Genomic DNA, 27828 nt, shown 5'->3' on the forward strand with positions numbered 1-27828 from the left:
CGCCTTCACTGTTCTTTTCATAGCACTTGGTGATGTATGGTTTGGATGCAGTTGCTCGACCAGGAAACCCATTCCATGAAGCTCTCTGTTCTTGAACTAATCTGAAGGCCACATAAAGGTTGGAGGTCTGTAGTGATTGACTCTACAGAAAGTTGGTGACCTCTTCACACTATGTGCTTCAGCATCAGCTGCCCTCGCTCTGTCAGTTTACGTGCTGTACCACTTTGTGGCTGAGTTGCTGTCGTTCCCAAACACTTCAGTTTTCTTATAATACAGGAGACAGTTAAATGTGGAATATTTAAGAGCGAGGAAATTTCACGACTGGATTTGTGAAAGGTGGCATCCTATCACAGTTCAACGCTGGAGTTCACTGAGCTCCAGAGAGCGACCCATTCTTTCACAGATGTTGGTAAAAACAGTCTGCATGCTTAGATGCTTAATTTTATACACCTGTGGTAGTGATAGGAACATCTGATTTCGATCATTTGGATGGGTGAGCAAATACTGTTGGCAATTTAGTGTATATATACATATGTAGTAGAAACATATTTCAAAGATAAACACGTTTCTTCAAGAAAAGTAATTTTTGGGTGGAAACTTTTCAAGATGAACTCCAGTGAAGTTGCAAAATTCTAAGCAAATCTGTTTGTTATTCCTCATAAAATATGCTAGAAATATTCACTGGAGCTGAGAAGCAGGAGTCAAGGTTTTAAAGAAGGAAGTCCTTTCTTAAAACATAACATTGCAGAAGTTTTTTAATTGCAGTGGCAGGCAAAAGTATTCATATCCCTGGAGCCTTTCAATATTTTGTCACATTTTCAAACACAAACATAAAATATATTTTATTGGAATTTAATGTGAAAGACCTACACAAAGTGGTATGCAATTGTGAAGCGGAAAGAAAATTGTACATGATTCAAAATATTTTTTTCCAAATCAAAAGCAAAGTGCAAAAGTATTCAGTCCCCTTTTTTCTGAGTGCAATTAGTTGCCTTCAAAAGTTCCCTGATGACGGCTAATGATTAAATAAAATCCATCTGTATGTAAAATAATCTCAGTGCAAATACAGCTGCTTCAGAGGTTGGTTAATGTGATCTCAAAACTTGCAGATAAAAGCACTGGTGAGGTTCAGCGTACTCACGTTTCTTACAAAGCTGCATAAAATGACTGATCTTTATTTGGCCTGGTTTGTTGTACATTACCTATCTCCATTCTGGGTTAAAGTCACACTAACTCTGACATTAAACAGTGAGCATGGGCCTGGCCATTCCCTTCCTGTGCAATTTCACTCAATTTAAATCTCCCTCACTGCCCAGTCTGGAGGCTTTCTTCCCTTCACTTGGATTGTCTCTGGTAGAATTTCAACTGGACCAATCAGAAAACAGAAAGAGAAGATACGAACAACGACGCTGATTTTCGGCGCCGTTTTAGAATTGCAGTCTGCCCGTAGTTTTAGCAATTTGCAGCGGAGGAAGGGAACAAAGCTGTTCAGTCTGTGTTGGTCACACTTCCAAGATCTGACTAAACATCAGCAGCCTCCTCTTTCAGCTTGGCACTTATCTCTTATCAGTGACGGATGTTGTTTTTTTTTACAGTGTAGAATAATTTCTAGTAAACTTCTTAGCGTTGAACTGGTGCAAATGTTAGTGATTCAGTGAAATTGAAAACTTCAACAGAGTCCACGTCTCCAGGAAACAATCATTTCTCAACAGCCAGGAGCCCAGACCCTCTGGAAGAAGCAAAGTGTAGAACTGTAGCTGCTCCTTCTGCTCACTGTAAAAACAAAGATCCAACTTGCTTCTGCCAGTATCCCATATCAGTAATCAGTCATTTTCTTCCAGGTGTTTAGTTTGAGGTTTCTGTACAGAGAATATTTAAAAAGGCAACGAACCGATTAGATATTGATAGAAACATCCAGAACAGCAGCTCAAGCAGAATCAGATCAGTTTGATTTCTTTCATTAGAGAAAAAAATCAATTTCAGTCTTTTAGAACAATGACCAGAAAAAACTATTTATTTGATATTATTCAAGTAAAGAACAAAGTTCTTCTTACCTTGTGCATTTAAACAAACTCCCTGTTGTTCTGCTTCTGCTTGGTCCTTTCAGGTAGAAAACGAGACAAATTATTGACTAAACTAAATATTGTTATCAATATCTGTTCACATTACAGTTCAGTTAAAAACCTACTTACCCTTTGGGGTTTTTGTCGTTTTGTAAAAATATCTGTTAAAAATTAAATATTACAATTATTGAAAAATAAATAAAAATCAAAAATAAAATGCTGATAATATTTTAACTACAGGTTTTTCCAACTCACTTGGTATTTTAATTTTTTCAGTTTTCCAGAGAACAACAACAACAATTGTTGCTGCAACTAATAAAAAAACCACCAAAAACAAAACACTGATCACAATTCCTGTGATGTTGGAACTTTTTTCTCCACATTCAGCATCAGTTGAAGCTGTTCCTGCTTTTATCAGCTGAAGGTTTTCGTTTTCACATCTGAAATAACACAAACATGAATCCAGGTAAATCATTTGGTAAAACATTATCCTGTGTTTATGCTGTTTGTAAGAGACCAGCTTACTGTGTGTGAGGCTGACATGACAACATTGTTCCATCAGAAAATGATCCACTGCTGCATTCAGAGCATTCTGTGTCTGTGGAGGCTGTTCCTGGAGAAACACAAACCACTTTAAAGTTAGTCAGAAGATTCTGATCTGATTTTTAGTTCTGACCAACATGTAACTCAGTTTATTCTTTTCAAAAGTCAGAATTCATCTAAAAATAAAAGCATTTATGTGTTGAAGAGAATCAGACCAACCCATCCTGCTGATGTAATGTCCTGGTTCACAGCTCCTGTGTTTCTGTGCTACAGAACAACCTCCTGATTTAAGGTCTGTACAGTAGAATCCCTCCATTGGTTCACAAACTGTGTCTGCAGTTATTACACATTGTTGCTTTTCCTTCAGACCAGCTCCTGTGAACATATTCAGATTACACATGTATGGAGAAAACTAACAGCAACATGGTGAATCTCAAGACATCGTTAAGTCAGACAAAACAGCAGAGATATCAGAATCATTTATATTTGTGTTCATATAATAGCAGTTCAACATCACTAAGATTAGACACTGTTTCTATAGGAATGATATTTCTGCATTGTAAATAAATTTGTATCAGGTGTAGAGCGACACTTCTTCCAGTCACGACATGAAAGCTGCTCATTCTGTTTAATTACATCATGAACTGAAATTAGCAAGATGAAAAGGATCAACCACATAGAGTGAGTGATGTATTTTTGTTCCTGAAAAATAAAATAATAAAGATTTTAGCTCATCCATTTTTTTAACACACTGCAGATATTACAGTATAACTGTTTGTGGCGTCGAGGAAGCAGATGTGAAACCAATTTCGTCAAACAAAACAAAACATCTAAAAAAAACAAAGTTGAAGTTTCAACATAACTGCACCTGAGTCACAGGTAGAACATGGATTGCATCTCTTTAGTCCGTTTGGCTGGTCCATGAAAGTCCCGTCTGTGCAGGGCGAACAGAACGTATTTTCAAACTCTGTGCAGTCTGCTTTGACTCTTTTACCTGTTGGGAAATAAAGAGTTTCTCAATTTAAAGAGCAGGACGGTCCTTTGTATGATGAACAAACTTCAGGCAATGAAAGCAGTGTAACAGTTTATATCAGAATAAATCATAATTTATAACTGGATCTTACCAATAGGACACATAGGACAGCACTCTTCTCCCATCTTGTACTCAGTTTGATGACATGTGATTGAATCAACTCTGAAGTCTCTCATCAGAATCATCTGTGAAAAGGTTTTTCTAAGAATTAGAACCAGATTTCCTGCAGAAAGGCTCAAATCCCCTTTTTGATCAGTTATTTAACTTTAGCAGTTCAGGTTTATGTCAACACCACATTAATTTATATCAACATTTATAATGTTAGGCCAGATTCTAATAGTGGTCAACCATTTTTTAGCATCAGTTGCAAATTGTTGAGTTTAGTTTTATCTCTAAAGTTTCAATTCACAACACATTTAATCTCAAGGAACATTACAAGACTATTTATATCCAGAAAAGCAACAATCTATGCAATTTAGTTCTGTCCAAATTGGATTACATGCAGATTCCTTCTGTTTCTGCTTTTCTGTCAAACCTAAAAGTTTCAGATCATAAAACATTTTCAGTATCAGACAAACATAACCTGAGTGCATGCAAAGTTTTTTTAAGATAACTTTATTTATCAGAAAAGTACCAGTTTGACCAGTTGAAATCCCTTCATTCTCTAACAACATAAATTAGGCTAAAAGATCTCAAACAGCAATTCTTCATACACGTTGGAAATCTGTGATACTGATTTATCAGATCATCTGCCTGTTCTGCCTTTAACTACAAGGCATCACCACAAACAACATGTCCTCTGTGTGTCACAGAAGAGCATGATTGGCCAGCAGGCTTTGCATTTCCTTCAGAGAGTTAGATTCTTCTGGCTCTGGATGTTTTAGCACAATCTCAAGTTCTGTATCATCATTGTCTTCCTCAGTAATGCATTAAATTCTTAAAACAAAATATATAGTAAAACTAAAGTACATAATTTAAAAACTACAAATACACAAAGAATGTACTCAGCAAGATAAGTAAATGTGATTTATTACATTTCACCTGGGTCACTTTTTTTGACCTGGGTCAATATTTGTAGACATCTTAAAATATGTATTTTTTTGTGTAGACAAAAATCATGATGAATTTGTTTTCTTAATATATAGATGTGATTATGAAGTTACTCAAAGTTTAAATTAGTCAGGAAATTACCATTTTATAAGAAGCAATGTAGTATTAAATGATCCAAATCATATCATAAATATGATATCATAAATCATATGTATATCATAAATAAATTTACCAGGAGCACAAACATCTCAGCCCAAGTTTTTCTTCTTGAAATCATTCTCAAATGTAGGAGTAAACTTCTCTGGAGTTCAATAAATCCAAATGTCAGCCTGTAACAGAAAGTGAAAGTATAAAGGTGTGGCGCCCTTCAAGTATTAACAGCAATCACTACATTGAATTTACATGTAAAACAACTTCGGTTTATTTTGTCAGCTGAATATGAGTCACTGGTTTATGATCAGCAAACAGCAATTATTCCCATGAGCCTTTGCTGTTCTCTGTTGTTACTAAAGTCCGCGACGTAGATGGATTTTGAAATGAATCCTTACGCACACACACACACACACACACACACACACACACACACACACACACACATATAGGCTACATATAACAAACTTACCTTCATAAAAATTTAAACACCTACGATTGGTGTTTAAATTAAAATAAATGAATAAAACGAAGTTATTTCATATCACATTTTATATGTAAATTCAACAAACTTACCTTCAGAAATATAAATTCCGACGATTGGTTTCTCTTTCAGTTACGCATCTTCTGCATTTGTAATGGCGTTTTAATGTTACGTTAGTAGAGGGTATTTATGGCTCGATCCATAATATTATTTTGAAAGTCTACGGTTCGACTAGGCCGCAGGGATCGGCAACCTTTTCTATTCAAAGAGCCATTTGGAACCGCCTCTCAATAAAAAGAAAGCACTTGGAGCCACAACCCATTTTGACGTCATATATATAAAACCTATATGCTATGTACAAAAATCCATACTATGTTGCGTTTACGAAATCAACGAACTGCTGCAGAGAACACAAAATTTTATTTCTGCATGTAACAAAACACATTTTACACTTTGTTGATGCTCAATTTCAAACAAAACACCCTCTGTCTATTTGGGTCTTTGTATTTAAGAAATAAAAATCTTAACTTACCCAACCCGCACTGAAGGAAAAATAGAGACAGAATGCAGTCACCTGTCCTCTTATTCAGGAGATAAAAATCAAAACTTATCCAAATATTATCCACCGGCACTGAACGAACCAAGCAAACCAAAAAACGCGCAGTCTGCTTCTGTGTCCCATCGCGTGTGTGCGGTCACCTGTCCTCCTGAATTAAAAAAAAAAAAAAAGACTATTTCACTTAACAATATATAGTTATGTATTTATATTTGTAAATAATCTCCATCTGTAAATGGCTTACCATGCTTGATTATTTCCTGAGTAGCCACGAAACTGGGACATGTAGTGGAATTTGCGTCTTAATCCACTTCTTGAAGTGACTCCTGCTGCCTTCAGCCAAACGCATCAGCTCCGAAACAGCCTTTTTTCTCTCCTGTCCCTCGGGATATTTTTTAGCAAAGACAGAGTGTTTGCTCTTGAAATGTCTTTCAACATTTGACTTCTTGTTGTTTGCCAGTCTGTCGCCACATATTAAGCAGACTGGTGAACCAGTTTCATCAGCGGCGAAAGCAAAATGATCTGTCCACGTAGCGTTAAATGTTCTGCCATCTTCAGAATGTTTCCTTTTCTTGGATTTATTCATGATGTATCTTCCAGGCAAAGATCAAAAAGTCAATAAATCAGTGCGCTAAAAAAAAGCGCTCTGCCAGACATGTGGGGTTCGCCAGGAATGCCTGTCGCACATCGGCGGACATGACGTATATTTTGGGTGCTAAAAATGTTCAAAACTTTTGTTTTAATGTTACAAGTTTACCATAATCTTCAGATTAAGAAATTTATTTGAAAATGATTTTAATTTATAATTTTTTAATGATTTAATTTTAATAAAATACTCTATTTCCCAAAGTCACTGGGAGCCACAACAGAAGGATGAAAGAGCCACACGTGGCTCCGGAGCCATTGGTTGCCGACCCCTGTAGGAAGTCTGAGAGGAACCCTGACAGCATCATCGTTGCCTGCTGAATCACCTGGGCAGACAACAGAAGAGCCCTCGGTATCAACCCCTAAAACAACCCAAAGCCCATCAGCGGAGCGCAGATACCCTGTGAGGCACAGAGTTCCTCCATAGAGACTGAATCTTTGAAAATGTATAAAGTATGATTTAGTTACTGCTAGTTGATTTTTGAAGTGATAAAGCATTAAGTGCTTTATCACTTGTTAAATTCTTAGTAAAGGCCATAGGGGATTTATTTGCTGTTATTATGCATTTTTTTCTATTTATTAGTTGCAGTAGAAATCTAAAAGGGGAGGAATGTAATAGAGAGGTTTGTTGCCCCTAGTGGTAGAAATACAGATATGCCTGTTCTAGGTATAGTTCTTAGTAGGCCAACTTATTAGGTGGGGTTAAAACTGTACTGTAGTAGCTGTTCTGTTCCTGCGTTTCACCATTAAAAGACTTCGTCTCCACATTCCCTCTGCCTGTTCTTTCCAACCCCAGAATATCACAAGGAATTTTATTTCTTCATCGTTAATTTAGAGGGTTACGGAAGAAAATAAAAGATTTATAGATCCCGTGTATTGCACGTGATTATTTTTTGTAAGTTTTATATTCCTCATTTTTCAATAAACCATTTTTTTTTAAATCACCTACTCCACATCTCCGTTGTTTGCATTTGGATCCTCCATCAACCAACCTACAAATTATGACACTTGCCAAAATATATTAAAATACAAACTGAATAACCAAAATGACAACTGGCAGATTTAAATTTAGGATGATTTCCATTCAGTCAAGAAGTTAGGAAAGGATTCAAATCATTTTTTTAATAATGAGTTTTTACTTTCATGGTAGATCATCAGTTAAGCTTCCACAATGGCTGGATGTGGTTCTGTCGGTTCTGTCGCTGTTCTCTACGGAGTAGAGGCATGATCGTTACGGAGAACCTCGCCGAATGGAGTATAGGCATTGTTTACAAGCGTGAACAGCTGATTGCGCTGTGTAAGCCTCTGCTGCTGCCCGGAGACGGGCCTGTGGTCCCAAAGGAGCTACGGAGGAGACGACGGGGCTGCAGGTCCGGAGTTAAACGGAGGGGGAAGAGGAGACGGCACAAACCGGCGATTATTGTGGGGAACTTGAGGTCTTTGGGGAATAAGACAGACGAAATCACGGCGCTGGTTAGGACCCAGAAGGAGTACTGGGAGTGCAGTATCTTCTGCTTCACGGAAACCTGGCTACACTTGCTTATTCCAGACTACAGCGTGGAGGTTCCTGGATTTTCCTTGGTGCGGGGGGACAGGGACTTTTCCAAGAGTCGGAAGAAGAGGGGCGGCAGGATTGCACTTTATGTGAGTGAGAGGTGGTGTAATCCCGGTCATGTTAACGTGAAGGAACAGATTTGTAGCCCGGACATTGAACTTCTGGCTGTGGGAATGCGGCCGTATTATTTACCGAGGGAGTTTACGTCCGCCATTTTGATCGCTGTTTACATTCCCCCATCAGCTGATGCAGCGGTGGCCTGTGACGTCATCAGCTCTACTGCAGCCAAACTACAGACTAAAAACCCAGACGCCTTCATGGTCATCACAGCTGACTTTAACCATGACTCATTGGGCAAAGTGCTACACAACTTCCAGCAGTATGTTGACTGTCCCACCAGGGAAAACAAAATGCTGGATCTCCTGTATGCTAATGCCAAAGATGCATACAGCGCCACAGCCCTGCCCCCCCTTGGCAGGTCGGACCACATCTTGGTAAGGATGACTCCCAAGTATGTTCCTCTAGTGAGCAGGCAGCCTGTGCGCATCAGGCAGGACAGTGAGGAGGTGGACACAGGAGGCAGCTGAGGCACTGCAGGACTGCTTTGGGTCGACAGACTGGGATGTGCTCTGTGGGCCTCATGGGGAGGACATCGACAACATGTCTGACTGCATCACAGAATACATCAGATTCTGTGAGGAGACTGTCATGCCAGCCCGGACCGTGTGCTGCGTCTCCAACAATAAACCCTGGATTACCAGCGACCTGAAGGCACTTTTAAAGAAAAAGAAGACGGCTTTCAGGTCAGGAGATAAGGAGGAGCAGAGGGGAGTTCAGCGGAAACTCAGAGAGACACTGAGGACATGCAAGGACAACTACAGGAGGAAGCTTGAGTCCAAACTCGAGCAGAACAGTGTGAGAGATGTGTGGAAAGGAACGAAGCAAATCGCTGGGATGAAGGGGAAGGACACACAGGAGCCTGGATAGAGCAAACCAGTTTAACCAGTTTTTCAACAGGTTCAGCTCACCTCCTCCTACTCCCATATCACCACCATCCCCCCACACACCCACACTGCCCCAAGTCGTTCAATCCACCTACCGGCATTCTCTAGCACACCACCTCTCCTTGTCTCCACTGCAGACAACAACACCTACCCCCAGCTAACAGTGAATACAGGCCGGGTTGAGAGACAGTTGGAGCGATTACACCAGGGGAAGGCTGCAGGACCTGATGGCATTACACCATGGATCTTGAAGACCTGCTCCATCCAGCTGGCCCCTGTACTGGCACACATGTACAACCTTGCTTGAGGCTGGAGAGAGTCCTGCTGCGGTGGAAGACATCACATGTGGTTCCTGTTCCCAAGAAGCCAAGGCCAGCCGACCCAGAGGACTACAGACCAGTCGCTCTCACATCTCATGTGATGAAGGTCATGGAGAGACTGGTCCTGGCCCTGCTGAGGCCTCAGGTGAGGACGTTTCTAGACCCCCTGCAATTTGCCTACTGACGATGCTGTCATCTTCCTGCTGCAACGAGCACTGTCGCACCTGGATGGTGGAGGAGTGTAATGAAGGTCTTCATTACTGGTCAGGATAACACTTTAATTATGTGTAAATGATAATGAGACGGGTACAAATAGATTGAAGTATTTTATTGGGTGTTTTATGCAGGGCATCTCAGTGGGTATTGAGGGTGTCCTGGGGGGAATAATATAAATGAAGTAGGTATGGTAATTATGAAATGTATTACAAATGTTTGTAGATTATGGCTTACCTCTGTCTGTTCCTCTGTAGGGTGTTCAGGCGAAAAGAGTCCCCGGGGGCCTGAACACCTGATAAAGATTCCGGAAGAGACCAAGTGCAGATGGAAGAGGGGGAACAAAGCCTGAGGCATTTTAGAAGTGATGAATAAATTAATATTTATATGAGGGTAGTTTTAGATAGCAAATGAGTATGTAACCATGAAGAATGTTTGTTATTTATGTGTTGAAGATTGGTTGTTTTGTTAAGTTGTTTGGTGTATATGTGGTTTGTTCTACCCTGTCTTTTGAGAAGTGTGTTAATTGGTGCCGCCCAGGATTACAAAGCCTGCATGTTGGCCACATGATGGGGTAATAGGTGCGGGTGCTGCGACACCTCATGACCATGTAAGCAGGAATGTCATCTTTGTTAAATGTTGGAGATTAAAACACCTGGTTGGTTGCACTACCCCTGCCTCCAGACTCCTATTTCAGCCTCCCGCTAAGGGCCATCCTAACAAGGAGACACTGTGAGAATCACATTCTTTGATTTCTCCAGTGCCTTCAACACCATCCAGCCTCTGCTGCTGGGTGAGAAGCTGCGGAGGATGGGTGTCAACGACTCAGTGATCTCCTGGGTTACTGACTACTTGACAGGCAGGCCACAGTTTGTCCGTCTGGGCAGTGTCCTGTCTGATGTGGTGGTCAGTGACGTAGGAGCTCCACAGGGAACTGTGCTTTCTCCCTTTCTCTTCACCTGGTACACCACTGATTTCCAGTACAACTCTGAGTCATGTCACCTACAGAAGTTTTCTGATGACTCAGCAGTTGTCGGGTGTGTAGGGGATGGAGGGGAGGGGGAGTACAGGACAATGGTGGACAGCTTTGTGGAGTGGTCTGACCAGAATCAAATGAGGCTCAACATTAGTAAGACCAGAGAGATGGTGATTGACTTCAGAAGGAAGAAGATACCTTCACGGCCACTAAAGGTCAAAGGGGAAGTGGTGGAGGAGGTGGAGGATTACAAATACCTGGGAGTTGTAATCGGCAACAGACTGGACTGGGCATCTAACACTGACGCTGTGTGCAAGAAGGGGATGAGCAGACTCTATTTTTTAAGGAAGCTGAGATCCTTCAATGTGTGCAGCAAGATGTTGGAGACCTTTTATCACAGTGTTGTTGCCGGTGCCATCTTCTTTGCTGCTGTGTGTTGGGGAAGCAGCATCAGAGCCGGCGACTCTAATAGACTAGACAAAATCATCAGGAAAGCTGGCTCTGTACTGGGACTAAGGCTGGAGTCCCTGGAAACTGTGGTGGAGAGGAGGACATTGAAGAAGGTTCTGTCTATTATGGACAATAAACAGCAGCCTCTCCACCACATAGTGGACAGACAGCGGAGCACCTTCTCACATAGGCTGCTCCAGCTCCGCTGTCGTAGAGACAGATACAGGAAATCCTTCCTGCCACATGCCATCTCACTGTACAATAAAAGCTAAATCATTGTTCTGCACTAATCAGTCCAATTTCGCACAACTGCACTGTGGCACACTTGCTGTACATATATTCACATATACATACTGTATCTGCATTTTTGAATCTTTGCAAGGACTGCTCTAAGCTGCTTTTATATTGACAGCATGTTATATTTTATTTTTATTTTATCTTGTCTACAATTGATACTCAGTGGTGGTTGTTGTGTGTCTTGTCTCTATGCTGCTGTAACTGCAAAATAATTTCCCTGCTGGGATGAATAAAGTAATTCTATTCTATTAAAATACCACATAGAATATTATATTCTTCTCAATAATCAATTGAAATAGTTTTACTGATGTTAAATGGGAATTGTAATGCATTTTCTGCACTATTATATATACTGTCAGAAGCAGAACATTCACGATAGCAACTGTCCCAGTTTCAGAAAGTTTTCTTTCACTCTGAGCTGGGATCTAAATGAGCTTAGGCCTGTCACGATAACAAATTTTGCTAAGTGATTAATTGTCTCAGAGATTATTACGATAAATGATAATATTGTTTGAAGACCTTCTTACACTGATTTAATAGAAATGACATAATAATGCATGTGATTTCCTGTCAAAGATAGATACACTTTATTTTCTAAAGAATATTTAACACTGGAACTGATAAACAAAATAAACAAAACAACCAAAAACAAAAACTAAAATGGATTCTCAGTCTCCATTAACAAAAAACTCACTTGAAAAAAAAAAAACTAAACATAAAGCCAAAGTGGAAATAAATACTGCATTCAACCAAAAGATTATGAAGTCTGTATATTATGTTGCCCTTCAGTAATAATTAGATTTAAATAGAGAAAATGGGCACATCGACTACCTGATGCAATAGTTCACACTATATGATGTTTTGCTCCTATTTTTTCCCTTACAACAATCTTAGACCTTTGGTCTTCCTAAGATTGTGTGGTGTGTTATGGTAGATCGTCCTCCGATCTAAATCAGGGATTTTCCCCACTGGGATCTTTAACGCAGCCTGTTGAATGTGACAGGCAGCCAATCAGAAAGCGCGGATTCTCCTCGTGCTTTCTGAGGGGAAATTACGTCGGGGAATCCCAAACAGCTGACACGGCGCAACCCGAAGTCCAGCTGACGTGGAAACAACATTAATGTTTATTCAAAAGCAAAGAATATAGAAATGACAAGGGGAGGAGTTGGAGCGAAATTGCTACCGCAGTTGATAAACCCGGTAACTTTTCAGCTGTTCTTCGTTAATGTGACGTAAACAGGTTCTAATGATTTTCATTCAGTCAGGACTTTACGCTGCCACTAGAGCCACACGCATTGCAGGTAGATTGTAGTAAAGCATTGATTAATACCTGGTTTTAAAATTAGTTAACTGAACTTGTAGCCATTATTTTGTGCCCATTGTTGGACACCACACGGCAGGACCGAACCCGATCGAACCGTTAATGTTTGGTCTGTCAGGTTTTAAAAATGGGCCGACAGCTCTAAGATCATGTCGTCCGCTGGGCTTTACACTAAGGAAATGAGGAAGGAGGGTCAGTGGAGAGCACCGGAGTTGAGCTTTTTGTCATTCAGTGTCATTAACAGAGAAAAAGGCCGGAAGAGACGATAAAGCTATAATTAAAATGAGGTCGATAGTTTTAATTTATCGTACACTAATTGATTTATCGTTGCGACAGGCCTATGCGTTTCTCTTCTAAAGTTACATCTATAGTCACCGCTGAGCAGAACAACTCAACGTATGAATGGCACATCTTCACCACTTTGCTACAAAAGTCACTATGATTAAGTAACTTTGTGAAAATAAAAGCATGACGTTATTTAAAAAAAGGAAATCTATTATGTACAAAGTTATCCATTCATGCCTTTTTATCTGTAAATAAGAAAACACAACAAAAACTGTAACATTAGATGTTTTTTAAGGTTTTCAGAATACCTAAAAACATATTAGTAATATTAAAAGTTAATGTCAGGTTCTTGTGGATAAAGTCACTGATGAGATTCTGAATCCGCAGGTTTCTTATAAAACTGTACAAATGTCTTGGTTTCGTTTCACATGGAATCATTGATTTACTGGTAGGACTTTGCGCTGCAATCGGCGGGTTGCTGGTTCTATCCTGGCTCCACCTGCCTCTGTCGTTGTGTCCTTGGGCAAGACAGTTCATCGCCTGCTGGTGGTCAGAGGACCTGGTGGTGCTGGTGCACGGCAGCTTCACTTCTGTCAGACTGCACTAGGAAAGATGTGGCTTCCCACCATCAGCTTGTGTGTGTGAATGACTGGCTGTAGTCTGAAGCGCTTTGGTGCCTCTGACCTTTATAAAGTGCTGTACAAGTACAAACCAGTTACATTTTCTCCAGCCCAGCATCATGGATGTAGAGTGAGAACCATGACTTGTAGAGAAAGGAGGATGAGTTTTAGCTGCTCTTTCTGATCACTGTAAAAACAACGGCTCAGTCTCTAGTTTGGTTTTACTCAGACCCTGAATCATTTGATCTACAGTGATCAGTGATTTTCATGTGTTTAGTGTTTAGTTTGGGGTTTCTTACACTGTACATAGAAAATAAAAAAGGCACCAAATTGATTAAATATTGATGGAAACATCCAGAGCAGCAGCTCAAGCAGAATCAGATCAGTTTGATTTCTCTCCTTAAAGAAAAAAATCTCAGTTTTTCAGAATAATGTCCAGAAAAACAATCGGTCCTATAATATTCAAGTAAAGAACAAAGTTCTTCTTACCTGATACATTCAAAGAGGCTACTTCTTCTGCGTCTACTGCTTTGCCCTTTTATGTAGAAGATAAGACAAGTTATTGACTAAACTAAATATTGTTATCAATATCTGTTCGCGTTACAATTCAGCTATAAACCTACTTACCCCTTGTTGTTGATTTGTATAACTGCCTGTTAAAAATGAAATGTTACAATTATTAAAAGAGTAATACTTTTTGAAATGCTAATATTTTAATTTGCATTCATTCATCTCACTTGGTTTTGTGATTCTGTGGTGTTTCCAGAGAAAAACACCACCAATGGCTGTACCTAAAAAAATCACCAAAAACAAAACACTGATCACAATTCCTGTGATGTTGGAACTTTTTCCTCCACATTCAGCATCAGTTGAAGCTGTTCCTGCTTTTATCAGCTGAAGGTTTTCGTTTTCACATCTGAAATAACAGAAACATGAATCCAGGTAAATCATTTGGTAAAACATTATCCTGTGTTTATGCTGTTTGTAAGAGACCAGCTTACTGTGTGTGAGGCTGACATGACAACATTGTTCCATCAGAAAATGATCCACTGCTGCATTCAGAGCATTCTGTGTCTGTGGAGGCTGTTCCTGGAGAAACACAAACCACTTTAAAGTTAGTCAGAAGATTCTGATCTGATTTTTAGTTCTGACCAACATGTAACTCAGTTTATTCTTTTCAAAAGTCAGAATTCATCTAAAAATAAAAGCATTTATGTGTTGAAGAGAATCAGACCAACCATTCCTGCTGATGTAATGTCCTGGTTCACAGCTCCTGTGTTTCTGTGCTACAGAACAACCTCCTGATTTAAGGTCTGTACAGTAGAATCCCTCCATTGGTTCACAAACTGTGTCTGCAGTTATTACACATTGTTGCTTTTCCTTCAGACCAGCTCCTGTGAACATATTCAGATTACACATGTATGGAGAAAACTAACAGCAACATGGTGAATCTCATTTAAGTGAGACAGAATAGTTTCTGCAAGTGAATGAAAAGAGACATCTCAAAAAAGGATTTGCTATAACACAAAATTAAATATTTGGGCTTAATTCAGTCCATTAGAACCAGAACCTTGAGGTTCTCCAATACTGAGTGTCTTTGAAAACATCAGCAGAGACGACCACAGATGCTGCACGTTCACATCCCACCCACAATAGCGAGGAACAGATTGTTTAATAGAAAAGCTCACTGCCTGAGGTAGAACTGAAACTCATGTTAACCCCTTAGTGTGTGAAAAGCTCCTTTAGAATCTAGAGAGGTATTTGCCCACAGATGCCCCCATGTAGAACAGCCCTTGCCCACCTGCAATGTGTGATTAAATCATTAATGTGTGATTACATCATTAATGTGTGATTACATCATTAAAAGTAGCATGCTGAAAAGGACCAACAACATGGAGTTCAATCAGTGAGGTCATTTTCTTCTTTAAGATAAAAGCCATTCTAAAGATTTTGGGTCTTACATCTTTAAACTCTGCATATATCTTGAACACAGGTGTTTGTGGCCGTAAATTAATTTTCTATGCAAAAATAAAAAAAACAAGTTGAAAAGTCACAAACATAACAGCACCTGAATCACAGGTAGAACATGGATTACATCTCTTTAGTCCATTTGGCAGGTCCATAAATGTCCCATCTGAACATCTCTGACAGGATGTACTTTTAAACTCTGTGCAGTCTGTTTTGACTCTATAGCCTGTTGGAAAATAAACAGTTTATCATTTTAAAGAATAAGATGGGTTGCATGATGAACAAGATTCAGGCAATGAAACCAGCCTACCTATAACAGAGTATATATGAGAATAATCAATAATTCATAACTGGAACATACCAGCAGAACACATAGGACAGCACTCTTCTCCTATCTTGTATTCAGTTATATGACATGTGATGGAATCGACTCTGAAGTTTCTCATCAGAATCACCTGTGAAAAGAAAAACATTTTTCTAACCATTAGGATCAGATTGTAGCTGACAGCAGCATTTCCCTTTAAGATCAGTTATTGTTTATCCTGCTTTGATGACACATTTTAGCAGTTCTATGTCAGCATAACATTAATTTATACCAACAGTTATTTATATTATTAGATTAGCTTCTAGTAGAGGTCAACCTGTCCTTAGCATTAGTTGCTGCAATTATTGAATTTAATTCAGTTTAGGGCTGAAACAATTCAAGTTCCTGGATTATTAAAATTCCTGGAGGAAAATGTATCTAGAAGCTTCGTTAAATTATGTTTTATTATGTAGCACCGTTTCCACCAGGGTCATTATTTGTGGAGGGCAGCACTATTACTACCACCTATGAGTTGTTGTGAAGAGCTAGTAGCAGCCTGGTGTTGAAGTGTGTGGCGTTTTGTCAGGTTTTGTTGACAAACAAGGATTGTTGAATTTTGTGGCGCGATGGTTGGAGTACAAAAGCTTTTTTGCTGTTGGAATCGCGTTGTCATGGGTTTTGTTAGAAAAATTATCTAAGTTCATTTACTTGTGAGTTTATATGAAAGGTTATATTTTCATATTATTATTCTGTTTGATGTTTACTTGACTTCTCTCTTTTGTAGTACACCATTGACCATTTTTAGGATGTTTGCATGGAGGCTAGAGACGTTTGCACATTCCTGTGGTGTCAGCTTTCTGTGGGGCTGATTGGTTGCGGTCAGCCCCATGCCCTTGTAAGGGCATGTCCACAAAAGGTTCCAGAACACCCAGTAGAAAAAGGTCATTGGTCAAATTCTTTGTGTGACTATGTGAAAAAGCCCAACCTCCTTCCTTGGGTTTTCTAATAAAGAGCAATGCAGAGAAAGATCGGGCAGAGTTGATTCCAGACAGTGTTTGACAGCGGTATTCCGTGTCTGGGGTCCACTCTCCTGTTCTGCAGAAAAGTAATTTGTGTTTTTGGTTGATTCTTTGCAGGTTAAGACATAAAATAAACCTAACAGGTTTGGAGCAAATGGTAGGAATGGAGAGAGAGAGAGATCTGATTCCTCGATTAATTGTAAAAATATTCTATAGAGTACTTCATTACTAAAATATTCTTTTACAACAGCCCTATCCATCCATCCATCCATCCATTTTCTGTTCACCCTTGTCCCTAATGGGGTCGGGAGGGTTGCTGGTGCCTATCTCCAGCTACGTTCCGGGCGGGAGGCGGGGTACACCCTGGACAGGTCGCCAGTCTGTCGCAGGGCAACACAGAGACATACAGGACAAACAACCATTCACACACACACTCACACCTAGGGAGAATTTAGATAGACCAATTAACCTGACAGTCATGTTTTTGGACTGTGGGAGGAAGCCGGAGTACCCGGAGAGAACCCACGCATGCACAGGGAGAACATGCAAACTCCAAGCAGAAAGACCCCGGGCCGGGAATCGAACCCAGGACCTTCTTGCTGCAAGGCAACAGTGCTACCAACTGCGCCACTGAGCAGCCCTACAACAGCCCTAATTCAGTTTATTTATGAAGTTCCAATTCACAACACATTTCATCTTAAGCAACTTTACAAGACTATTTATATCAAGAAACGCAACAATATATTCAATTCAATTCTAGAAATCCAAATTTGATTACATATTTCTCTTTTTGCTTTTGTGAAACCTAAATGTTTTAAAGAGAATAAATACAATAATAACATAATCAGTAACATCAGTACATGTCAATCGTTTCTGACAGTAAAACTCTCTGGCAAAATTTCTATACATTTTAAAATATGTATTTTGTGTGTAGCAAATATGGATTTGTTTTCAAGACATGTCAAACTTAAAAAGAAACTGTAAATAAATCATGGATCTGATTCTGAAGAAAGAGTTCAAATCAGTTATAAAATTACCATATGTAAAAATAAAAAATAAAAACACTTTCCTAATAAAAATATCCATTTTTTTGTCATAAATAAATTTACCAGCAGCACAAATGTTGTAGCCCAGGATGTCATTGTCAAAGGCAGGATGAGGATGAAACTTGTCTGGAACAGAAAACCTCTCATAGAGATGAAGGATGAACCAAATTGACTCTTAAAGCTGAAGGTCAACATCTGTAAAACAAGAAACACAAACACATTGTTAACCTGTAGGAACTCTGGGAACTGCAGCATGAAGCAGGGCTGCAGAATGTTAGGAAATCATGCAGCATGTGATGCTGTTGTTGAATGTTGAGGTGATAATATGACTTGTGATAAATAAATGGCTAAATATTAGTGATGTCTTTCTTCTACAGTTTTTTCAAACAAACACATTGAGAAAATAAATTCTCAATGTGTATGAGATCGACTGTCTTACATTACAGTCGATCCACTAGTTTTAGATCCCAGACTTTAAATCTGCTGTAGTTGTAATCTCTACAACTGCCTTTGCCATCTTAAAGCCTGGAAAAATATTTTCTGCTGTATTAAACAAAAATATCACTGGTCTATAGATAAACAAATTTGATTCCAATACCTTTTGGATATTGTGAAACTTTCCAGAAACAGCAACAGTAATATTTTTTTGTTTGAAATTACCACATTGAAACTAGTTTGAAATTAGGTTTGTAGCAGGGCCCTGCAGAGACCTATGGAGGGGCAGGAGCTCAAATTTTAAAAAAGGGGCACATTGAACAAAAACTCCGTACAACAACATAGCAACTACCCATATTAATCAAGAATCTAATTGGTTCCTACTATATCATTGCCATCATGTGGGGAAATGCAAAGCAAATCTAGTCTATATTTTCCCCAACAGGTATAAAGTTTCTGTTTCTGCTGCTGACAGTCCTGGAGGGCTGAGCTGATCTGAGACTGTAGCTGTTAAACAGACCAGAGGAGAGAAGGTCAAAGTTATGAAGCAATGAAATAAGCAAAATTGCTGCCATTTTACTAATTAAGCCCTAATAATATCTATTTAACCTCTAGAATAACTTGGCTGCAGACTGATTTATAGATCAAAAAGCTCAAAGGGGTTAACTCTATATAATAGTTTGATGTTAAACCTCTAGATCTAGAATTATAAGACTGAGATATCAAGGCAAAGAAAACTCAGTAGCTGCTGGTAGGGGCCATTCAGGGGCCTCCAGACATTCAGGGGCCCCTAGAAATGGTTTAATTGTAACACAGACCATAGATCTAAACCTGTAGCATCATTTATAGAGAATGAAAATGTTATTACATTTTATTTAATGCATTCAGCTGAGAAAAATAAATAGTACATTTAGGATTTAATTAGGAAGTTTACTTTGTAAAAGTTTAAAGAATCATCTTTGTAGGAGCCATTTATCCTTTTCTGTGTTTTTCGCCACCAGGGGGCGAATTTCATTTTGAGTTCTGTGTGTCTGATGGGGGATGGGTATTTAAGGTCAATGGTGATTCTGTTCAGGTGTTGTTAGTGGGAAGAGGCAACAGTTTTCCACTGTGTTTGGTTTAGGTTTTGAGGTCGAATTTACGTGTAGCTACATTGAAGTAGCAAACAATGGACATTGTTCTGTTCAATAAATGACCTTTTATAAGTCAAACTAAAGATCGGCCTGATGAATCTCTACTGAATGCACATAAGAACAACGCCTTCAAGCACAACAACCAGTAGCCTAAAATATAGGATTTTAGCCGCTACATTTAGGTGGAAAACTGCCTCGTTTGGAAGATCCATCGATTCTTCTGCATTGTGGAGGGAGGAAGCCGCAAAGACGCCGCACCGACGCAGGCTATTGGAGCCGTCGGAACCGACACCGCAGAGGAGCGATCGGGACACCAGGCGTCGGAATCGGAACCGCAGAGGAGCGATCGTGACACCAGGCGTCGGAACCGACACCGCAGAGGAGCGATCGTGACACCAGGCGTCGGAACCGACACCGCAGAGGAGCGATCGTGACACCAGGCGTCGGAACCGACACCGCAGAGGAGCGATCGTGACACCAGGCGTCGGAACCGACACCGCAGAGGAGCGATCGTGACACCAGGCGTCGGAACCGACACCGCAGAGGAGCGATCGGGACACCGCAGAGGAGCGATCGGGACACCAGGCGTCGGAACCGGAACCGCAGAGGAGCGATCGACATCGGACGCTGGGAACAGAGCTGCATGGATCGAGCTATTGGAGCCACTGAGATTCGTAGCAGCGGACCTCGGGACGCAGATTATCAGTGCCGGCCAACGCATCATTGGGATATGTGAGTCAGCGCTGATATCTATGAATGGCCATTATGGCAGAAGAGGAAAACGTTGATCTGGATCAGGAGGGTCATGATAACATTATGGGTGAAGAGGAAAGTCCAACACAAAGTCCTCAATGGAAGACTGAAAAAAGAAAAGTGAAATTAACAGCCAAAGCTTTGTTGGTGAAAATCAGTAACTTAGAAAGTGAAAGAAAAACAAAGTTAAATAAGCTCACAAAATTAAGACAAACTATTACAGTGTTGAAAAATGACAAAGGGTGTGTGAATGACATTAAGGTAGAATTTAAACGGTTTTTGGGTTTGTCTGAAGAAACACAATGGGTACACCAGGGTTTGGTGGGATTATTGCCGGTGGATGAAGCACAAAAGCATGACATATGGTTTCAAGCTAAAATGTTGAATGTTCATGATTTTGTTGCTGATACTCATAAATGGTTGGCTGAGGCTCAAGATTGCTCAGTCAGTGTGCCTGATGATATTAAAGAACATGAGAGTAAAAATAATAACGAAGCTGAACCAAAGACTGCCAGTGGTGGCATGATCATGATGGAGGAGGAGCTGCAGATTGAACCTCATGACAGCATTTCAAATGTTTCCTTAAGGTCTTTTAGAAAAGCTGGGAGTCAAAGGGATTCTTCTATAACAACCAGCAAATCTTCAATGCTTTCTGAACAAATAAAAGCAGAAGCGGAAAGGGCTGCACTCCTGGCATGTGCAGCTGCTTTAAAGGAGAAGCATGTGCTGGAGGAGCAGGAATACTTGTTAAAGAAAAGAAAAGAGCAACTTGAGATGGACACCAAAATAGCTGCTTCTAACGCCAAGCTAATGGCACTAGAGGGCAGCACTAAAGGCAGCATTACATCTAAGCATTCTGATGGAATGGATTCATATGTTAGAAAGGGTGCTAGACCCAAAATCAAACCTACTTTACTACTTTCACAAGCTTCACAGTTGGTTACCAAACCTGTAAAGAAGCTTCAAGAAGATGCTGGACTGCGGTGGGATAAAGAGGTTGAGTCAGATCCAAACACAACCTATGAAAAGCATATTCCACCTCAGGTGGATGACTCGGTTTTCAATACTTTGGTGTCACAAACGGCTCCCCCTGCTGTCCAAATTTCTAAAGCGTCTAGTATTTTCTCCAATCCTAATGTTACCACACAAAACAGTTTGCTTCCATCAAATCACAGTCAATCTGCTGGAGACCTCTACAATGTGTTGAAACAACAGAATGACATAACAGCTCTTCTGGTTCAAATGCAAACAAGCCAGTTACTGCCATACAGAGAAATTCCCATTTATGACGGAAATCCTTTACAGTTCAACTCCTTTATGAAAGCCTTTGAACATTCTGTGGAAGCAAAGGCCAGTTGTAAAGGAGACTGTTTGTACTACCTTGAACAGTACACCAGGGGGCAACCAAGAGACCTCATTCGTAGTTGCCTTCATATGACTGCAGAAAGAGGATATGCAGCGGCCAAGGAACTCCTCAAAGAACTTTTGGCAATGAATTTAATATTACTGCAGCCTACATAGAAAAGGCCACTGGTTGGCCCAACATTAAAGGTGAAGATGCTAAAGCATTAAAAGCATTTGGACTGTTCCTTCGTGAATGCTGCAATGCAATGGAGGAACTGCAGTATTTGGATGAGTTAAGCATGCCAGCTAACATGAAAATCTTGGTTCAAAAGTTTCCTTTTAAACTAAGAGAAAAATGGAGAACAAAGGCAAATGAGATTTTTGAGAGAACTAGTCAAAGAGCATGTTTCAGAGATATTGTTGCTTTTATCGAACACCAGATTAGGATAATCTCTGATCCGATTTTTGGAGATATACAGGACTTACAACCTGCTAGGGGAATCATAAGACCTAGCAAACCTCAAATAAAGTCACAGTTTAAAAGAAACAGCTTTGTCACCCATGTTTCTGTTAAAGATGACTGTAACATGCCGTCTCTCAAAAATGAAGTAACTGTTGTTGACAAATCGAATTATTCATCCTGTCTGTATTGTACACAGGATGGTCATGTATTGGAACAATGTCGACAATTAGGAAAGAGGTCACACAGGGAAAAACTAGACTTTATAAAAGACAAGGGTTTATGTTTTGGTTGCTTGGATACAGGACATTTAAGCAGGAACTGTGATAAGCGCATCACTTGCAAACACTGTAACCAAAAGCATCCCAGCATTTTGCACATTGGACAGAAGGAAAAACTCCATCAGAAAGAGTTGGATCAGGCAGAAAAGGGCTGTAAAACTTCCTCTACTTGTGGTCATACTGGGGCTGGCCACCATAAAGGCATTCTTCCCATCCTGCCTGTGAAAGTGAAAAGTTCAAAGGGAACTAAGATCATTAAAACATACGCCTTTCTGGATCCAGGGAGCACCGATACGTTCTGCTCGGAAAGACTTCTTAATGAACTCAACATTCAAGGTCGAAAGGCTCAGATTCATCTCCGTACAATGGGTCATAGTAAAACAATGACAACATCTATCATTAAAGGGCTGGAGATTTCAGAAATAAATGGAAGCCATTTCTATCAGCTTCCCATTGTGTTTGCACAAAAGGAAATGCCAGTTTCCACCGATAATATCATCAGTAAGGAGGAGCTGTCAAAATGGTCATACTTAAAGGACATTAATTTTCCTCGTATACATGCCGGTGTAGACCTATTAGTGGGCACAAATGCATCTAAACTAATGGAACCTTGGGAGGTGGTTAATAGTAGGGGTGAAGGGCCCTATGCAATCAGAAGCCTCCTAGGATGGGTTGTAAATGCTTCAGCAGAAGGTTACAAGGATCTTGAAAATGGCTACCCTTCAGTTCATGTCAACAGAACTACAGTTGATAAAATTGAAGAGCTTCTGACGAGCCAATACAACTATGACTTTACTGAGAAATCCTTTACAGAACAAGAGGAAATGTCAAGAGAGGAACAAAAATTCCTAGACATAATGGATCGCTCAGCGCAGCTAGAGAATGGACATTACAAACTGAAGCTGCCTTTCAAAAGTGAAGAACTCTTTATGCCAAACAACATTTCTGTTGCTCTGCAGCGTATACTTGGTTTGAAAGGGAAATTCAAAAAGAATAGAAATTTTCATAAAGAGTACACAAACTTCATGACTAATGCCATTAATAGTGGACATGCAGAAGGATTCCACACTGTGCTTTGTGAAGCAGAGGCAATACTTAATGATCGTCCCATCACAAAGTTATCAGAGGACCCCAATGACCTTGAGGCTTTAATACCCAACCACTTGCTGCTCCTGAAGGGAAAACCAGCTTTTCCGCCAGGACTCTTTGACAAAAAAGATCTTTACGCTAAAAGAAGGTGGAAACAAATCCAATACATTTCAGACCTCTTTTGGAAACGTTGGATCCGAGAATATCTACCGTTATTACAAGAACGACAAAAATGGATAAAGAAAAAAAGGTGCTTCATCCCTGGAGATGTTGTAGTAGTTATGGACTCCACAACACCTCGAGGGTCTTGGATATTAGGGAAAGTTATTAAAACTTTTCCAGATAAAAAGGGTTTGGTGCGAGTGGTTCATCTTCAAACAAAAACGAACATTATTGAAAGACCTGTAACAAAAATTTGTCTGTTATGTGAAGCTACAAACTGTTAAACTGGTAGAATAATGAATGTGTAAACCTGATTTGCCTCTTATGTACATTTAGACATATCTTTATTTGTGGCTCCTTTACTTTAAGATTAGTAATTGCTATGTCTTCTGCCACACGCAATTAGGGGCTGGCGTGTAGGAGCCATTTATCCTTTTCTGTGTTTTTCGCCACCAGGGGGCGAATTTCATTTTGAGTTCTGTGTGTCTGATGGGGGATGGGTATTTAAGGTCAATGGTGATTCTGTTCAGGTGTTGTTAGTGGGAAGAGGCAACAGTTTTCCACTGTGTTTGGTTTAGGTTTTGAGGTCGAATTTACGTGTAGCTACATTGAAGTAGCAAACAATGGACATTGTTCTGTTCAATAAATGACCTTTTTATAAGTCAAACTAAAGATCGGCCTGATGAATCTCTACTGAATGCACATAAGAACAACGCCTTCAAGCACAACAACCAGTAGCCTAAAATATAGGATTTTAGCCGCTACAATCTTGATAGTTTGATTGTTGTGTTACCATGGCTACAATATAGTGTAATCTTTGTGTTTGAATTGGGTTTGTTCACAAATACATCACAGCAAATAACCAATAATCAGTGATTGATTTTAAACTGGGCCAATAAACCTGGACTCCTTCTCACAGATTCACCTGATCGATATTTAAACATGTTAGTGATGCTGAGGTTCTTATCCGGGTGGTTCTGTCTAAGGCCCCATATTACCTTGGGCCGGCCCTGCATGAACAAGCTGCTGCGATGCGCATCTCTGGAATCTACCTGGAATCCCCCAGTGGCCCCTGTCAGTCCCCCGATGCTTTGGAGACATTTTGATTCATTTAATTGCGGCATGTTTGGCTTTTTGCTGCGGTTCTAATTATTGCTACAATATTTTCTCTGATGTTTATTTTGTGACTCTAAATGGGCCGAATCTTCCTTTAACACTTGAGGTTCTGCAGTAACTTCTATTTACAGCCCAGAACCTCCAGCCCAGATCCCGTCAGCAGCTTTAACCCGCCTGGTAGAAACGTTAAGGAGAAGCAGAGCAAACAGAGAGCAGGTGGTACCAGGTGATACCGGGTGATACCAGGTGATACCGGGTGGTACCAGGTGGTACCGGGGCTTTGAGCTGCGTTGCGACTCATGGTGACAGTCGGTACCGTGTCTTATACCAGTATGTCTGACATAAAGACAGATATTCTTTCTATCTGTCGGTGGACCGACTCAAGCTGCCTGTAGCGAACCGGGCCTTTAGCAGAATGATGAAGTTAAAGTCAGAAGTTTCTCTGCAGCTGAAACATTTCTGTGTTTATGGGCGAGGCGGGTTTTGTCCCGCTACTGTGAGGACGATTACGAAAATATAAATAGAAACAGTTTTTCTAACGTCAACATCAGACCTACGTTTTTATTCACAAACCAGAGTATGAAAAAATATTCTTGCCCATAATTTGATAGTTAGAGGACACAGATCTGCCCCTCCTCCTCCTCACCATGGACCCGGAGTGTAAGTGTCAATAAAATAGTTTATTTCTTGGAAAAAATGTATGTTTATTTCTAAAAGATATAATAATGTATTTTAAGTTGTTTGGTTCACGTTTTAAGATTTGTGTTAAATGATTGTATTTTATTTCGTGTCAAATAATTTTTTGTCGAAAGGTATCGCGAGATTTGTGTACATGTGTGAGGCTGCGAGACTTAAGTAAGCATAGAAGAAGCAGAAGCTCGTGCCAGAGCTATGTGTAGCAGCCTCGTGTCCTGTCGTTGTCAAGGTATTTTGTAGTTATGTTTGTAATGTTTTGTGAATTTATTGGTTATGGTGTTTTATGGTGTTTTAATTAATATTTTGGTTTAGAGTGAAGAACAACGAATCATTCTGTTAAAGACCTCCGAAGTGGCAGGCGGCCACGAGGTAACTTTTTTGTTAAAGCACGCGTCACCTGTCTGTCTGTAAATGTATCTATGTCTAAAGCTTTGTCTTTTATTTCTGTAGTTTTCACGGCATTTAATAAAGAGCCCGTTTTAAGAAAGCCGTGCCAGAGTTGTCACTTTGGAGCTACACGGAGTCTGAACAACATGGAGGCTCTGAGAGTCATTATTAGACTGAGGGCAGCCAGACTAGTTTATTTTTACTAAATTATTATATTTAACTAAATATTACTGCTGAGGGGTACAAACAGGCCTTCTGGCATACAGATTAAAAAATTTGGAGAAAAAAAAACAACCTCAAAAAGGGCACTAGAGGCATCAAGGATAAAAAGGGCAGGGGCTCAAGCCCCCCCTCTGCACGTACCTGGTTTGTAGTTTATGCATTAAATTAGACTCTGAGTGATGGCGTCACGCGGATTGGAAAGTCCCCACGTACACGCGCTCAACGCGAACTTTTAAGGCAGAACTTTGATATCTCTCAGCAATAAACAACAAAAGCAGCAAATTAACCTAAGCAAATAAACTGACAGGTTTCATGTCTACTTCTGTTTTACTGACGTGATAAAAGCGATTTGTTTGTTACACTTTCGTTTCACCCATAAATTAACACAGGACCCGACAGTTTTTTGCCAAACAAAGATAAACAGTTTTAATAAAACTCTAACCAGTAGCAACATTAGTTTTCATAACTTTGTTTCAAACTAATCCCTGAACTACAGAACAGAACTCCTCTCCTTCAAAGTTCATATTTTCAGTCTTCAGTGTTTCTCCACCCAGTCCTTCAGAGGAAAACAACCGTCGTTTAAGGTCCGCCATTAAAAACACAGAGGCATAAAATGAGCAGCTAACAATGTAATTTTACCTGAAGTCTTATACCGCGATGAAGTTAGTTTTCAGTTGAATGTTCGTCATCCTCAGACATTCACTTTATGATTTCCTTTGGTCAGTAACGTCATAAGATCCGTGGTTGATTTTCTTCGTCTTCCGCTGTAGAGGACTTGTGCGAAATTCTGTCACCCTGCGGAAATCTGTTCTTCCTGCTTCGGGTAGTGACTAGTGATGTGTCGGTCGCGAACGATCCGGCTCTAAGAGCCGGCTCTTTGAAGTGAACGATTGGAACCGGCTCCACAATGGGAGCCGTTTTAGGATCCTATTTGGGAGCCGGGTTTTTTTCTACAGTATATCGCTGTCTCTCCGCCTCCCTGTCGTTGTGCTTGTGCTCTGCAAGTGCCAGAGCCGATAGTTTTTCCCCACATCGTTTTTTTTTTTTTTTGTCCTGCGGTGCCTCGCTGTGTCTCTCCCCCTTTTCTCCCTCTCCTTGCGCGTTTTGCTCTTCTGTCAGTGCTAGAGCTGAGTTTTTCCCCTCGGTCGGTCCACTGCCCTCATGTCAAGCGTGTGCTCCACATATCTGACCAATCACACATAGTTTCAATTAATAATGTGGCGGGAAAACACTGAAAAAAAAGTTTATCTCTACTTTTTTTGTGGAAACGGCAGGCAATTGGCCAAGCTGTATAGCGTTCAGGTGTTCATGTACAGACACTCACTCAGCGGTCAAGAAGCACAGAAAGAAGGGGAGTCAGTGTGAGAACTGAATAGGTGAAAATAAATGAGTGGCAGAAAACGGAGCAAGATTTGGACTCATTTTAATGCTACATCAAGCTCCAGGGCAGAGTGCAGACTGTGCAAAGGCAGCATTTCCTATCATGCAGGAGACTATCGTGCAGGCTCGACAGGCCTTCAGACGCATGCACAGCCACAATAGCTAAATCTTTTTCAGCAAGAAACAACTTCCACACCAAACAATGTGCTTACATATGGTAAGTAAATAATCACAACAAGTTGATGAAACTGAAAATCAACACAATTTTGTGTTGCTGGAGGAGTCGAGGCCAGAAAGGGAACCACAACCTTCTGACAGCGCAAGTGCAACAACTACTGCAGCTGCTTCTTCAGGTGCAAGAACATCAACTGCTCCTTCGGCAACAATGTCTGCCCTCATTCCTACATCCCAGCCTGGATCCCACCTTCCTGCATCTACAACCCAGAGCTCTATGAAGCAGTTCCTGCA

General features: G+C 40.3%; 2 protein-coding genes across 4 annotated transcripts in view; one reads left to right on the forward strand and one right to left on the reverse strand.

The window, feature by feature from the left end:
* The window catches only part of bcas2 (BCAS2 pre-mRNA processing factor), a 624479-nt gene that overhangs the window by 289481 nt on the left and 307170 nt on the right, over positions 1-27828 (forward strand). The gene's annotated exons all lie outside the window — the stretch shown is intronic.
* LOC114142427 (tumor necrosis factor receptor superfamily member 5-like) lies at positions 1160-26803 on the reverse strand. Of its 3 annotated transcripts, none has more exons than XM_028013703.1 (10): positions 26620-26803; positions 17966-18097; positions 3731-3824; positions 3475-3600; positions 2826-2981; positions 2589-2676; positions 2319-2503; positions 2193-2224; positions 2055-2100; positions 1160-1859 (listed from the first exon to the last, which is right to left on the reverse strand). In XM_028013703.1, exons 2-10 carry the CDS (start codon positions 18095-18097, stop codon positions 1846-1848), a joined length of 873 nt encoding a protein of 290 aa, XP_027869504.1. In that variant the 5' UTR covers positions 26620-26803; the 3' UTR covers positions 1160-1845. The 3 variants fall into 3 exon arrangements, with proteins under 3 accessions (XP_027869504.1, XP_027869513.1, XP_027869522.1); XM_028013712.1 differs by lacking the exons at positions 2319-2503; positions 2589-2676; positions 2826-2981; positions 3475-3600; positions 3731-3824 and adding exons at positions 14303-14481; positions 14567-14654; positions 14804-14959; positions 15634-15759; positions 15895-15988; XM_028013721.1 differs by lacking the exons at positions 17966-18097; positions 26620-26803 and adding exons at positions 4922-5018; positions 5416-5576.

This window comes from Xiphophorus couchianus, chromosome 1 (assembly GCF_001444195.1).
Source record: "Xiphophorus couchianus chromosome 1, X_couchianus-1.0, whole genome shotgun sequence".
Lineage (NCBI taxonomy): Eukaryota > Metazoa > Chordata > Actinopteri > Cyprinodontiformes > Poeciliidae > Xiphophorus > Xiphophorus couchianus.